This window comes from Orycteropus afer, unplaced genomic scaffold (assembly GCF_000298275.1).
Source record: "Orycteropus afer afer isolate SDZICR_OR568_19922 unplaced genomic scaffold, OryAfe1.0 scaffold00020, whole genome shotgun sequence".
In the NCBI taxonomy this organism is placed as follows: domain Eukaryota; kingdom Metazoa; phylum Chordata; class Mammalia; order Tubulidentata; family Orycteropodidae; genus Orycteropus; species Orycteropus afer.
The window spans coordinates 16,013,902-16,030,525 of NW_006921607.1; the positions used below are offsets into that span (position 1 = coordinate 16,013,902).

General features: G+C 44.0%; 1 protein-coding gene across 1 annotated transcript in view; it reads left to right on the forward strand.

The window, feature by feature from the left end:
• FAM83D (family with sequence similarity 83 member D) overlaps window positions 1-13,725 on the forward strand; it is a 30,689-nt gene extending 16,964 nt beyond the window's left edge. Inside the window, exons 2-4 of the mRNA XM_007934666.1 lie at window positions 5,553-5,720; window positions 9,961-10,085; window positions 12,738-13,725. Of these exons, the coding sequence (XP_007932857.1) occupies window positions 5,553-5,720; window positions 9,961-10,085; window positions 12,738-13,725 (1,281 nt within the window). The remainder of the gene's footprint in view (window positions 1-5,552; window positions 5,721-9,960; window positions 10,086-12,737) is intronic.
• Window positions 13,726-16,624: the final 2,899 nt, after the last annotated feature.

A 16,624-nucleotide genomic window follows, 5' to 3' on the forward strand; every position in this document is an offset into this window, starting at 1 on the left:
AATGGTAGGTAGTGGTGGCTGGGCACCATTCAAGTCAATGGATAGGTGTGGTCGTGGTTCATGTGGGCATTTGGTCCTATAGACTGATTTCTTCTTTGAGTCTTTAGTTTCCTTCTTTGTCTCTTGCTCTAGGGGAGTAGAGACCAATAGTTGTCTCTTAGAGGCCACTCACAAGCTTTTAAGACCCCCAATGCTACTTACCAAACTAGCATGTAGAACATAAACTTTATAGAATATGTTGTTGTGCCAATTGACTAAGATACCCCATGAGACTATGGTCCTTAGCCTTCACACTCAGCAAACCAATGCTGTGAGGTGTTTGGTTATGTCTGGGAGATATCTATAACCATGCCCCCATATGCTTTGTTGTATATGGCAAATATGTGCACCACTCACAAACATGTATATAGATATGGCTGCAGATACTCCTATATATGCTCATTTATATACACACATATACCTTCCTATACACATATATTTGCTGAGCAGATAATCTGAGAAGCTGGACTATACGAAGAACACAGCATCAGGATTGGAGGAAGAGTCCTTAACAACCTGCGATACGCAGACGACGCAACCTTACTTACTGAAAGTGAAGATGACTTGAAGCACTTTTTGATGAAGATTAAAGACTATAGTCTGCAGTATGGATTATACCACAACATAAAGAAAGTGAAAATCCTCACAACTGGACCAATGAGCAGCATCACAATAAATAGAAGACTGAGGTTATCAAAGATTTCATATTACTTGGTTTCACATTCAACAACAGTGGAAGCTGCAGTCAAGAAATCAGACGACATGCTGCACTGGGCAAATTTGCTGCAAAAGACCTCTTTAAAGTACCGAAGAGCAAAGATGTCTCTTTGAAGACTAAGGTGCGCCTAACCGAAGCCATGGGAGCTCTGGTAGCATAGTGGCTAAGACACTTGCCTGCTAACCAGACGGCTGGCAGTTCAAACCCACCAGCCACTCCTCGGAAGGAAGGTTGGGCAATCCTACTTCCGTAGTGATACTGCCTCGGAAACCCAAGGAGGAGTCGCTATGAGTCGGGTTTGACTCGATGGCACATAACAACAACAACAACTGAAGCCATGGTATTTTCAATAGCCTCATGTGCATGTAAAAGGTGGACAATGAATAAGGAGGATCGAAGAAGAGTTGATGCTTTTGAGTTGTGATGTTGACCAAGACTACTGAGAGTACTACTGTCCCCTCAAGGTCTTCCCCTGCCAGAAGAACCACGAATCTGTCCTGGAAGAGGTGCAGCTGGAATGCTCCTTGGAAGCGAGACTTGGTCCCACTGCTTCAGTCATGTTGTCAGAAGGGACCATTCCCTGGAGAAGGACATCATGCTTGGTAAAGTGGAGGGTCAGTGAGAAAGGGGAAGGCCCTCAACTAGATGGATTGACACAGTGGCTGCAACGATGGGCTCAGGTATAGCAAGGATTATGAGGCTGATGCAAGACCAGGCACTCACATATTTTTTGGTTGTTATTGCTGTTGTTGCTAAATTTTATATGTTACAGCATTCACTAATAGTGTTCAATTAAGTTTTGATGATGTTTGTTAACCTGAAAAATATCTAATTGCCATGTTGTAGCCACTGAAGTACATGGCCCTGTGCTGGAGGAGGTGGGCTAGATCTCTAGCTTACACTGAATTTTTTTCCAGCATTCACTTCTTCTGTGCTGCTGGGTTCATCACCTTGAACTCATTAGTCTTCTTTTAAAAACAAATAAATGGCTACTACAACGGCATATAACAACAACAACAACAACACATTGCCTCTATAATAATGATTCCTTAGCTGGCAAGCAGGGCCTTCTGTGATCTTGCTCAGTCATCTACCTGTCCCACTCATGTCCTAATGCTTCCTTTCATGCATACTCTATGTTCCAGCCAAATTGGTACATACTCATCATTTTCTGCCTCTTCCCCTGCAGTCATGTAGCTTCCTGCCAGGATGTCCTCCCCTTCTGGTCCCCCATGTTTTTGTGTCCTGGTCTTTTTCCTTATTTGTGATGCAGCTGAAGGCCATCTCCTCCAGGGAGCCTCCCCTGCTCTTTCATGGTAAACATGTCTGTTCCTGTCATCGTTCTTCCACCACTGCAAAGGAGATGCTACTGTCCCCTCAAGGTCTTCCCCTGATTTAATTGTCTTTTATAGTTGCTGTCATTTTGCTTCCCTGCATCCCATGTCCTCTCCTTGAGGGGAAGTTGGGTTTATGTCATACTCGTTGTAGCAATCTTTCTGCCTTGTGCTCAGCCAACAGTAGAGTCTGAAGAAGTACTGGCCAAATAACTGAACACCTGTTTCATGCCTTGCCCTAAGCTAAGCTTTTCCTATGCTTTGTCTCATTTAATCCTCATAACAGCCTTTTGATGTAGATGCTACTGTTCTCCAGAGGAAGAAACTGAGGCTTAGGGAGACTAGGCAACTTGCCAGGGTCACACAGCTTAGTATAGCAGAGCCAAGGTACGTGTCCAGGCCTTTCTGCCCTTTAACCACTGTGTCACATGACCTGACTGAATGGGATAGATACAACCCACAGAGAAGGTCCTATAACATAAAAACCCTGTAGAAGATACAACTTCTGAAGATACCACCAATTCAGAAAGAACTCTTCTTATTTTTAAAATCACTGTGTGAAGAATAGCTCACTGCTTCCTCCACTTTGACACCAGAAGAACTAGGTGGTGCCCTGCTACCACTACTGAACGTTCTGATCGGGAATACAATAGAGGAATCCTGATAAAAAGGAGACCAGTGTGGAACAGAACTTCAAATCTTTGAAGAATCCAGTTTTACTGGACCAATTGAGGAGTGCCTGAGACTATGAGACTATGGCCCTGAGTTATTCTTCAAACCTTGAATTGAAACTATCTCCTGAAATTACCTTCAACCTAAAACAGTTTATCCCAAAGAGTTTAAAAAAAAAAAAAAAACTAACTAAGACCAAAGGGCCAATAGCTATTTTGAAGCCTAGATGAGAAGGTGGGGGGACCGGACGGAGACTAAGTCAATGGAAGTGAAACTGCTAGATCTGAAGTTACAAGAATGTTGGCAGAATGTGAAGAACAGGACCATTGTCACTGATCAGCATGTCTAGTAACTGCAGAATGGGAGCTGCTCTTGCTGAGTATGTTTTCACCAAAAATTAAAGAAAAAAAAAGGGAATAGCTCACAGCCAGGGCTGCATCAAGTCTGAGGGGAGGGGGTGGGGAGGAGAAAGGCAGCCAGGGAGCTAAAATGGTCTTTGCAGGCTCAGTCACAGCTGTGACTTCCTGGGAGCTGGTGTTTCAAGGTCCCTCATCATGGTAGATGATTCTCGTGGGCCGTGGAGAAAGATGGCAACATCACCTCTTTGTGTCTGCACTTCTTTAACCCCCCCATACATAAGGAGTAACCACTGTCATGCACTGTCCTGAGTTCTCTGGGACCACAGAGGTGAATCAACCTCTGCTTTTAAGGAGGTTTAAGGGACTCCGCTCCGGAGGAGAGGTGAGACCCATGAATAAATAACCTTACCAGCTGCTGTTGAGTTGGTTCCAAGTCATGGTGACCCCATGTGTGATGAACAGAACTGCCCCATTGGGTTTTCAATGGCTGTGACCTTTTTGGAAGCTGAGTGCCAGGCCTTTCTTCAGAGGCACCTCTGGATGGACTTAAACCACTACCCTACTGGTTAGTAGTTGAGCACTTAACTGTTTGTACCACCCAGGGACTCCACACATAACCTTTAAAGCTCAGAAAAAGTGAATGTAATCATGAGAGATGCAGATTTTTACTGTTGACGTTGGGAGGAGGGAGGAGAACCCTTCCAGACTAGACTGCACACAAGCTCCTGAACCTTGGCTTCAGGGAGTGGTTTCCTTAATTAACACCCCTGAGTTCTGACTCCATTTGTAAGGACTTGTTTCTAAGCCTGGCTGTTTTGACACCCTCACAGCCCTGCCAGGAGTTAGCTGAGGGCCACAATCTCATACTTACCAAGGGTGTGATTACAGGTCTGTGGCTAGAGCAGCCTCTTGGGCAAAGAGAGCTGGGAGCTGTCTGGACAGCTCAGCCAATGGACTGGTGAAGTGAAGGCAGGATGCTCCAGGGATCATTTGTACCTCACACTGTATGTAACACAGTCACTCAGTTCCCACTCTAAACCTGTCCCGCTAAGGAAGCCCATTCGAAACAGCCCAACAACACAAAGTGAAGAGGCAGCTCTTCCCTGTGGCAGATGCTGGGTGGGGCCAATTAGTTAGGAGACACAGGTGGAGCTGTGTTGTCGGGGAGAAGGGCCTGGTCTGAGCTTAAGGGCAGAATCCTTAGGGGATACGTCCTCATTTCTTTTGTGGGCTCACACTGTGGACAGATACCAAAGAGCCCCAGAGGCCACCCTTTGAAGAGGAGAGACTGGTGCTACAGAAGCCATTTGGTAGATTGTGTGCAGCAGGGAGCGGATGGCACTGACTGCTGGAGGGGGTAAGGGAACAAGGCCTCAGCGGTTCAGTGGTCGAATTCTCTCCTTCCGTACAGGAGATCCTTGTTTAGTCCCTGCCCACGCACCCCATACACACCTACCCACCCAGCTGTCTGTTGGAGGTTTACACGTGGACATGATGTTGAACAGGTTTCAACAGAGTGTCTGGACTTTGTTGGACTAGGAAGAAGGGCTTGGTGATCTAATTTGGAAAATAAGCCAAATGAAAACCTTACGGATCTTAACAGCCCTGCCTGCATCCAATCGGGGGTGGTGCAGGGCTAGGCAACGTTTCATTCCATTGTGCACGGAGTCATCGTGAGTCAGGGGCTGGCTGGGTGGCAACTAGAAACAACACTGGTGAAGGGAGGTGTAGCGGTACAGAGACTTGGTTTGCAGAGTTAGCATAAGATGGGAGGGTCCAATGACCTGGCTTGATCCGTTTCAAGCCATGAGTTAGGGAGGGATGCGTAGGGTGGCCCTTTCTAGATAATAACACAAAACCAGAGAATATGATTCAAAATCGGGCAATAATCAAAACCAGAGACTTGGAGAATGTTACAACCAGAAGAGGCCTCAGAGAGAACCTACGGTTTTTATTTCCTTGTTTTGCAGACATAGGAAATGGAACCCTAGGGAGGAAAGCAGCGTGCCTAAGATGACAGATGTTAGCCACAGCAGCAACTGACACAGCTTGATCTGAATCGAGCTTGCAAGACAGGGACTTCAGTAAAGCAAGACACATTGAATGAAATGGGCTTCTAGGAGGGCAAGGCAGTGCACTAATGTGTTTTTTTTTTTAAGAAATTTCCCAGTGTGGAGAAGAAAAGTGGCTGGAGAGCTTGGGAGGCCTGGGCAAAGTCAAGATTTGTAGGATACGGTGGCTTGAGTGTTTTTGGAGCTAGAAAAGTGCCCATGATGAGGGGAGAGCGATGCTAAAGAAGGAGGAAGGAAGGAAAACTGTGGGTGGGATCCTTTCCCGGCTCTGAGGTGGGTCAGAGGCTGGGCACCTGGCTGTCTGGTGGTGTTTTTTTGTGAGCTAATGGCTTGCTCTTCCCTCTCCCTCCCCCTGTAGGTGATTGCAGTGGTAATGGATGTGTTCACTGACATCGACATCTTCAGAGACCTGCAGGAAATCTGTAGGAAGCAGGGAGTTGCTGTGTACATCCTCCTGGACCAGGCTCAGCTCTCTCAGTTTTTGGATATGTGCATGGATCTGAAAGTTCATCCTGAACAGGAAAAGGTTTGTGTCACACTGTCATTACAGTCAGCAAACATTACGGAACCTCTGGGATCTACCAGGCAGATGGCAGTGGTATCCCCCTTTCCAAGTGAGGGAACCGAGGCCCTGAGCAAAGTCATTTGCCCAGTCTCAGAAAAGAAGTGCTGGAGTCAGGATTCAAACCTTGGCCTTTCCACCATACCGTGCTGCCCCTAACAGAGAGTGAATCACTGTGCTGTCGACGCTAGAAGCTGCCTTGTAAGCTGCTGCTTTTGATGGTAGCTCCAATAGGTTCTAGTTTTAGTCATGATGATTGCCACTTAATGAACTACTACTCTGTCCTTAGAACAAGCTTAGCTACTACTTTGTCCTATAAACAAAGAATTTGGGCTGTGAAACTATGGGTTACTGTACTGCACAACAGGACACAAACTTACCACTTTGTCATCACTAAGCAATTGGTTTGCAAAAGTTTGCTTACTTAACTTCTTCCACAGAGTGTTTGTTGGTTATTTCCCCTGATGAGGAAATTGAGGATTGGATTTAAGGGAAATTCACACTGGAGCTAGAATCGGAGCTTAGAGACTGAATTAAAGGAGACAGCCATGTGACCCAGCAGTCAATTAAGATGAGATCACTGGACCCAAGGTCAATGCAAGTCAGTCCTGGGAAAGAGCATAATCATCTAACCAAGTATTCAGCCCATGACTGTGCTCATTTAGAGCCGGTCTGAAGAAATTCAAGGTGTGCATGCTTCATTTTAAGGCACTTTTTCTATAATTGAGGCAGTATGCTAGCAGCAGAAAAATCACAGACTAGTTCCAGCCACACTTTGATCAAAGTAATTGGCTCTGATTCAGCTACTGGGCAAAAATCCAGGAGTATTTACCAATCTGGTTGCCACTGTTGGTTACTGCCTTCATGGGTGTCCAGATCCTCCATGGGACGGGGTCCAAAGGAGGCCTGCACCACTGACCTCACCACGTTAATGTCTGTCATTCATTCCTAAGGAAGCACCATCTTCCCTGGCTACTTCTCCTCCTGGGTGGTGTCTGTGCCCTCACTGAGTGGGGACGGACTTCCCCCCACCCTGGCTCTGCACTGGTTCAGGTGTTGGGTGTCCTGTCTGCAGCGACTCAGCCACACAGTCATATGCAGGTACTCAGAAGTGCTTTGGCCACACACACACAGGCCTGCACAACATGTAGCTGTGTGCCAGAGGGAGAGACACAAAACCACACCTCAACTTACACAGCAATATTTTTTATGCTGATTTATATGTTGATCCTTTAAGATACAACTAAGGAATCATTACCTCCTCCAGGAAGCCCTCTCACCACCACTTCAGTGTGTACCTCAATGCATTTCCTTGTTTTAAAAATTTTCATTTTGAAATAATGAAGTTATAAAGGTAGCATAAGAATTCCCATATAGTACGCTTCACACAAATTATTAATATTTTACAAATTCAAAGAAATACAGTATCAAATATAAAAATCAGGAAACTGATCATGATATGATAGTATTATTTAATCTACAGAGAGCTAAATTTCACCCCTTGTCCCACTAATGCCCTTTTTCTGGCCCAGAATCCAGTCCAGGGCCACACCTTACATGTAGTCGTCACACCTCCTTGGTTTCCTTTAATTGGGAACCACTCCCCCATCTTCCTTTGTCTTTTAGGGTCTTGACAGTTTTCTGGAGAATTTGGGTTTGTCTGATGTTTCCTCACGATTAAATTCAGGTTAATGTGTTTTGGGAAGAATACCACAGAGGTGACGTTATGTACGTTATAACTTTGTTTGTTTTGACCTTTTTAGTTTGAAATAATTATAGATTCACAGGAAGGTGCAAAGATAATACAGAGAAATTCCATGTACCCTTTACCCAGGTTCCCAGTTTCATCGCTACAACGCGTGTCTTTAGTTCTGTGCCATTTCATCAGCTGTGTAGGTTCACATAGCCACCACTGCCACCACTCTACAGAACTGTTCCACCACCACCACAAAGCTGGCCCTCTTGCTTCCCCTTTATAGTCACCCCCCCATTCCTAACCCGGCAACCCCTAATGTCTTCTCCAACTCTGCGCTGTTGCCATTTAGAGCATGTTATGTTGATGGAATCACACCATGTCTGACCTTTGGATACTGGCTTTTCTCACTCAGCACAATGCCCTTGAAATCCACCCCCACTGTTTCATGTTTCAGTGGTTTGTTCCTTTCTATTGCTGAGTGGTATTCCGTGGGACGGATGTCCCGTGGTTTAGCCATTCAGCCATTGAAGGGCATTTGGATAATTTAACTATTCACCCATTGAAGGGCATTTGTATAGTTTTCAATTTTTGGCTCTTAAAAATCTGCTATAACTATTCATGTACAGGTTTTTGTGTGGACATAAATTCTTGTTTCTCTGGATGATGATGTGTCTTGCCATAGTTTTTTAATCATCCAGTTCTTTTCTGCCTCTGATTCTACTCTTTGAAGGCAAGAAGCATGGCTTATATATCTCCATTGCCCCAGAACTTGGCACATACTAGGGCCTTTATGTTTGAGGAATGAATGAGAAGTCAAACAAAACTCTTAAAGTTAAAATAAATTTGAACATGTAAGATTTCTAAAAATATGTAGCCACTGGCCTGCTCCAAAGAGTGCAGATTGTTTAGTATTTTGTATCCCATTGTATTACATTTGTTGTTGTTGTTAGATGCCATCAAGTCAGTTCTGACTTACAGTGACCCCATGTACAACAAATGAAACACTGCCTGGTCCTGTGCCGTTCTCACGATTGTTGATATATTTATTTGAGTTCATTGTTGTAGACACTGTGTCAGTTCATCACATTGAGGGTCTTCCTCTTTTTTGCTGACCCTCTATTTTGTATCAAGCATGATGTCTTTCTTAAGGCACTGGTTCCTCTTGATAACACGTCCAAAGTACGTGAGACAAAGTCTCTCTATCCTTGCTTCTAAGGAGCATTCTGGCTGTACTTTTTCCAAGACACATTTGTTCATTCTTCTTACAGTCCATGGTCTATTCAGTATTCATAGCCAACACCATACTTCAAATGCATCAGCTCTTCTTTGGTCTTCCTTATTTTACATACTTGGTGTGCCTGACCCAAGCCATGGTATTTTCAAGTACCTCATATACTTATGAAAAATGTGGTACACACATATGTATGCCATTTTACATCAATAATTATGCATACATATACAGTGTATAGGAGCTCTGGTAGCATAGTGCCTAAGGCACTTGACTGCTAACCAGAAGGCTGGCAGTTCAAACCCGCCAGCCACTCCTGGAAGGAAGATGGGGCAATCTACTTCCATAGTGATACTGCCTCGGAAACCGAAGGAGGGGTCGCTATGAGTCGGGTTCAACTCAATGGCACATAACAACAACAACATACAGTGTATAACCCCAGTGTAACCCCAGTGTACTGCATTATACCTCTTGGTAACTATGTGTCTGTAGGAGATATGACATTGCTGATGAAGCCACATGTGAGTGTTTCTGCCTCAGAAATCATGTGCTAGAGGAGGCTTGTCCTGTTTCCCTATTCTCCATACTCATTATGGTGTGGGGACAGGTGAAATAGGCTGTGACACATTCACTCTCTGCCACTGAGTTGATTCTGGCTCATAGCGACCCCCAGTTGGGTTTCCAAGGCTGTAAATCTTTACAGAAGCAGACTGCCTTATCTTTCTTCTGTGAAGTGGCTGGGTTTGAACCACCATCTTTTTGGCTAGTAGCCAAATGCCTTAATCACTACACCACCTGAGCTCCTTGTTTTTTCACTAGTAATGCTGTTAAATAAAGGAATAGGAGACTATCACCTTGGCTTCTTTAAGCCTTTGTTAAAATGTTATTTATTACTAGGGTGGTTTTCTTTGGTGATTTTATCCCCTACATTTTGTTTAAAAATAATTTCTTGGGTTCTGTTCTCTGGTATCCCCAGAAGGTGATTCTTCTTTTTGAACATACACATGAATTAAGAGTCTGAGAAAGAAATATAGGAGGACATGTGAGAAGGGGGACTAAGCGTAAAGTAGCATTACCAGGGATGAATGCACGCGAGTCCTGAGAATCCTCTGGCTGGTGCTCATGTGTGATATTGCTGAACGATGACCTTGAGCTTTTCATCTGCCAAGAAGTTTGTCTGCTTGGGAATTGTAACCCAAGCCTTCTTGTCTTGATCACTTATTCACTGGATGAGTGCAGCCGGATTGTTCATTTCTTTGTCTCCCCCACTCTCCCAACAGCTAATGACAGTTCGGACTATCACAGGAAATACTTACTATGCCAGGTCAGGAACTAAAATTGTTGGGAAGGTTCATGAAAAGTTCACATTGATTGATGGCATTCGTGTGGCAACAGGCTCTTACAGGTAAGTTCCTAACGTATCCATTGCATACTCATTTAAACTCTTTAGAGCACATGTTATTAAAAGCTAAAAGCTCATTTTTTCCTCTCAATGATAGCATTTACGTGCAAGCAATCCTGTATGTGGCTGGCTGTGAAGGTAAGTTGGTGAATCACAGCATGCCTCAGCAGGAGATCATTAGGGATAGGGGCCCCTTCTCCTTCCCTGCCGTCCACAAAACTGAAGTGCAGAGAGGGAAACTTGCCTTGAGACCGCACAGTGAGCGAGTTCTAGGTTCAAGTCTTAGTCCAGGCCTTACAGCAGACTGATTTGGGTATCAATAGTGATAGGAAAAAAATATATTGAGTCCTTGTTCCTTGGGAATTTTGACCCTGCTTGGCCTTGTTTCCTGGAGAGTTGCAGACAACAACCAGCCCAATATCAAAAGATAAGCACATTTTATGCTAAAGCAAGCCTGGGTTGTTGACTCTTCTACAGTCAGAGTCAGGTTTGCTGGTGAACCAGAGGATGGGTTGGGGGCTACAGGTGAAGACAGTGATGGCTGTCCTGGAGGAAGAGGAAATCGGGCAGTTCTCTTCCCCTGGTGTATCACTTGGCCATATTTTAACTTTGATGTTGAAGACAGAGCAGAAATTTTCACCTTTGGACTCTAATCTTTCACTTTGCTTCAAGCCTTGTAATTTAGCACTTTAGTCTCAAAGATACAGATCTGTATGTTTCTGACCCCATCTTTGGAGTCTCGCTTTGGCAATGGCATCTCCAGGGAGCGAGCACAGGAAAGCTGAATAGAGGGTGGATTCACACCAATCTTCCGAAGTTAAGATGTGTCATTTTTACTTCTGTGGCTGCAACGGTGCTGTGTTTTGCTGCCTCTACATTAGATGGTCTGATGGTATGCATGAGGTGTGTCTGTGGAGTTTAAAAAAAACCCCACGGTTTTGAAGAAACACTTCCCAGAGTGATAATTATGTGTCAGCCCTGGGTAAAGGTGGGGATGTGAAGGTTTGTGAAAGACAAGGCAGTAAGGTTATGAAACTCTTGATGCCTTTCTTTTCAAACATTACCAGCATTGCTCAGAAGTAAATTCCAACTCTTTCTTGGGACTTCCTTTCCTAAGAAGTTTACAAATAACAGGAGGAAACTATGTATTGATCCAAAGTTGGAATTGTCTATGTTAATCAAACTAAGCTCCAGATGGTTTTTGGCTGTTCTAAAGTCTGAAAGTATAAAAACTTTTCTGTACCAATGAAAATGTGGTATCATTGATGATGATGATGATGATGATAACTTCCATTTGTTGAAGATCTTTTATAATCCAGATATTTTTATATCTATAATCCACATATTGTTTATATTATCTCATTGAGGGTTTTCAAAAGAATATACCTTCTCAAGCTCTGAAAGCAGTTCTCACAGTTATTTGAGTCAATAATTTGGCACCAGCCAGGATTCTTGTTTGTAAGAGACAGAGCTGGCACTGTTTTATGATCTCTCATTTAAAACATCCTATTCCTGGCACAAATTTCTGTATCAGTGAGAAGATTGCAAGTGTCAGAAAGCTAAGTCAAACTACTTTATGCAAAATGCAATTTATTGACTCAAATTACTTGGAAGTGTAGAAAGGTATAATTGGTTTCCAACTCACCTTGACCTAGGGTGATACATTTATCAGCGCACTGTCTCCTGGTTCTGCTCTTCTGTAACTGATCCTTATTCTCAGGCAGGCTCTCCGTTTGAAAGCAAAGATCCAGGCTTCTGTGGCCTTTATCAGCTATTTCCAAAATAAAGTGATTCTTTTAGTATCAATCAGCATTACTATCAATTTCTGAAAAATCACTTGGCTTGAGTTGGTTCACATGTCTGCCCTGAATAAATTCCCATATCCAAGGGATGGGATGGTCTGACCAGCCCTGGTCATATGCCCACCCCTGTTGTAGGTGAAACAAAAACATACACATTGCCATCAAGTTGATTCTAACTCATAGTGACCCTATAGGGCACAGCAGAACTGCCCCACAGGGTTTCCAACACTGTAAATCTTTACAAAAGCTGGCTGCCTCATCTTCCTCCCATGGAGCAGGCAGCTGGTGGGTTCAAACTGCTGACCTTTTGGTTAACAGCCTAATGCCTTAACTATTGTGCCACCAGAGTTGTGGGTGAAGAGGGTGCATAAAGGAAAGCCTTCTCTGATAGGTGCAGACATGGGTTATTACCAGAGGAAGGGGAAGGGATACTAGACAGTTAGGGACACACAGCCACTCCTCAGCTCTAAATGTGTTTTGTGCAATGACATCTCATTAGGACAGCAATGTTCTCTCCTGTTTTGAAAATGTCAGCACTGAAAGAGGGAGCAAGGAACCCTGCACTAGATGATGTCACTAGCCTGTTGCCTTCCTGGACTAACCACTCTGAGGCTACAGATGTATAGGTTTTCACGTACAGGTTGGCCTTTTTACTCTTATACTAACCCATGTACCTTATATATACATGTTCATGCTAGTTAAATTCACAACTAAATGGCAATTATGATATCTTCAAAGTTTTGGCTCTTATGTAGCTGAATATCTGGGCTTTATTTTGCTGACTGACAATAAGTAAACTAAAATTGGTCATCCTTACCAGCTTCTGTTTTTATTTTTCTTTTTAATCCTAAAGTTTTACATGGACGGATGGCAAATTAAATAGCAGTAACTTGGTAATCCTGTCTGGCCAAGTGGTTGAACACTTTGATTTGGAGTTCCGAATCCTATATGCACAGTCAAAGCCAATCAGCTCCAAACTCCTTTCCAACTTCCGGATCAGCAGCAAGTTTGACCATCTAGTTGACCGAAAGCCACCGTCCAAGGAACTCACACTGGGCAACCTCCTGAGGCTGAGGCTGGCTAGACTCTCGAGTACTCCCAAGAAGCCTGACCTGGAACCAGAGGTGCCCACAGGGGGCAGGGCAGAGACCAGGCACCACGACTCTGTGTCCTCCACCATCAGTGAGGAAGACTACATAAATAGTCACAAGGATGAACTAGAAAGCCAAAGGGCAACTGATGTCGCTACTCAAACGGAGCCAGTAGAAGAGATGGCAACAGTGCATGTGAGTGACATGGGGACACAGACTCAGATCAGCACAGTGTGCACTGGGGCCCAAGCCACAGTTGCCACCAGGGTAGCCAGCTCTCAAACCGTGATTTGGTCCAAGTCGACCACCACCCAGACTGATGGGGATGAGAATATTCTCTTTTCTCAGGAAACTCAGTCTAAAGAAGGGTCGCCAGTTTCAAAAATGTCTGTATCAAGATCTTCCAGTTTGAAGTCTTCCTCATCTTTGTCTTCCCAAGGCTCGGTGGCAAGCTCCATTGGCTCCCAGACTTCCATGCGAGTCACCGACTTCCACAATCCTGGATATCCAAAGTACTTGGGCACCCCCCACTTAGATATGTGCCTAAGAGACTCATTTAGAAACTTGAATAAAGAGAGGGAGTTCCACTTTGCTGGGATCAGGTCCCGGCTCAACCACATGCTGGCCATGCTCTCAAGGAGAACGTTCCTTGCAGAAAACTGCCTCGGCTTTAATCCTGGAAATTTTAACAGAGCATCGGTTAACTTGCTTACTCTCAGAGATGTAGCACTTTATCCTTCCTATCAGTGACTCAGTGTTCAGGGACCCTGGTTTCAGTCAGGCTTGTAGTAGGCCTCATCAGAGCGTCCTACTGTAAAAAAAAAAGTCTCATGTCCCTAAATGCTCTCTTTTTACTTGCAAAGTTACCCTGACTAATAATTACCCCAGCTTTCTTTGAATTCTATAAACTGTGTATTATTTTATTGCTTTTATTTTATTTGCGTCATGTCTAAATCAGACACTGGCATCCCTGGGTAGTGCAAAGGATTAATGCACTCAGCAGCTAACCAAAAGGTTGGATGTTGGCGTCTACCCAGGGTACCTTGGGAGAAAGACCTGGCAATCTTCCAAAAAATCGGCTAATGAAAACCCTGCTCTGCAGGGTTTTATCCCATCACACAGCCACACACGGGGCTGCCACGAGTCGGAGCTGACTCAATGGCACCTTTTTTTTGTTGTTGTTGTTGTTGTTTTACAACCAGGTGTTGGTTTTATAGTTTATACACTACGGGTATAGTTTTTGCACAATTTCAACATTGATATTTCTGAGAAAATGCTTGGGTGTTAATTCACATAAGGGAGGAAATACATTTTGCATCTTTCTTGATTTGTGTGCTCTTCTGTTTTAGAAGTCTGAATCACATTATTTTTTTTTTAAGATAAAAATTCTATTTAGAAAAACAAATCTATTTCCTAATTTTTTGTCTCTTCTTTGGAATATATGCATTCTTTAAATAAATACTTGCATGAACAACTTTTATCTAGTGATTATCTAAGGCCTTTTTTCTGTTCTCTGGCATTTTTCTCTTTAACATTAGAACTCTGTTACCAGCAAATGCACCAAATAGATACTTATGTGATTTTCTTTTTTATCATGTTGGGGTGGGGGAGGAAGTACACATTCCAATTGCAAGAGGAAAAATACCCATTTTATAGGTAGACGGCATAAAGCTGTCCTTGGGGTCCCATCTTCTTTAGTAATATCAGTATTAATGTGATTGTAGGGTGAGAGAGGAAACTTGTTGGAAGCAGTGAGCCTCTGCCTGTGCACTAAAAAGGTGTGTAGACTTACGTACAAAGCCCTAAACTTCTGTGATAAAGTGTTTGAATTCATTTGAAGGTTTAATGTGTTGCATAGAACTGGAAGAGACTCAAGTATAGCAAGAATCATGGAGCTAGCTCAGGACCGGGTGATGTTACGTTCTGCTGTGCACAGGGTCGCTATGAGTCGGAGATGACTCCACGGCACCTAACAACAACAATAGAACTGCATTACATAAATAAAAAGGTATCTGACTGCTAACCAGAAGACTAGCAGTTCACACCCACCAGCCACTCCTTGGAAGGAAGGTTGGGCAATCTACTTTCGTAGTGATACTGCCTCAGAAACCCAAGGAGGGGTTGCTACGAGTCGGATTCGACTCAACAGCAGTGAGTTTTTTTTTTTTTTTTTTTGGCTATTTAGACCAGGGCCTCAATTCTCTGCTTCCGTGCCAGAGAGGCCACAGTGTGTGTCCCTGGCTTCATCCCAGTATTAACTGTAGTGGCCTCCTGGTCCTAATTTCATCAGATGGGTGGGTTGACAATTATTTAGCAATCTAACATACTAGAGGAGGGGCCAACGAGGACACTGACAATTATCCCAGATTCCTAGTCCAGTGGTAGGCAATGCAACTGGTTTCTACACCCTGCTAATCAGGACTGGTATGGCTGTGGAATCCTATTTCAGTCTAATCTGATTTGCACAGACAAAAAGAAGAGAGTTAAGTGATGGCTTCCTCCTCCTCTTGGCTTGGCTGGAGCAAGAGTGCTATAATAGGCGAGGGTGTTGTCCACGTAGACTGCTGATGCGCCTGGACCGTGGGCACCCCTGGAGTTTTCACACGTGGACCAGGATTCCTTTGTGATTGCTGAGTTATTTTCCTGGTTAGTGCCAAAACCTGTGGGTCTGAATCAGACATAAGGAAACTGGCTCATGCCTGGCTGCAGACAACTCTGGCCAAAGCCTAGCATAAACAGTGTTCTTGGGAACTATTTTACAGATTTAGATCACTTTTATAGGAGCTGTCTTTGATCCTCTCCAAAATTGTGATGGAGAGCTACCTAGTTTGGATAGCTGTTATTCCTAATTTTCAGATGCAGGAATTGAGGCTCAGGGTAAGTAGCGTATTCAAGGTCACATGAAAGGTAAATGGTGACACAAGAATTTAAGCTGACTTTTGGGTCCTACGTTCAGTACTCTGTCATGTGACTCTGTTTATCTGCACAGAGTATGGAGACATAAGAGGGTGGTTGTGCAGGTCCTCTAGTGCAGCCATAATAGAAGTACCACAAATGGATGGCTTTAACAAACAGGCTCTCAGCCTTGGGCTTCAGCTCAACCCCTTGCTCCCAGCCCACTGGGGCTGGAGGCTTCTTGTAACTTATGTAGCTGCTGACTGCTAAGGCTGACAAACCCAAGGTCAGCAAGTAGAATGGCACAACCCTGAGATCAACAGGCACATGGCAGGCCATTGGCTGGACAATTCTAAAATTGGCAGGCAACATAGCAGGCCATTGGATGAAGACTCAGCCAAATGTAGGATCCAAACACCCCAAAACCTTAAGAGAGCTTCCTCAAAACTGCTTCTTATATACCGGCAACAGGCCACCACCACCTACCCCACCTCCAAGGCAGCTACATAGCCATTCATAGCAGATTCCACGGGGAGTTGATTACCAGTCTCATCTTGGGGAATAACTACATCCAGTTGCCCAGGCAACCTTAACAAGGCAGTGGTTAATACAATGGTGAAGTGAAAACATGAGCACTTAACCTCATTAACACACTTAGGTAAAAAGCCCTAAACTTCTGTGATAAAGTGTTTGATTCATTTGAAGTTTTAATGTGTTCCACAGAACTGCATTACATAAAAAAAAGCTTCTGTGT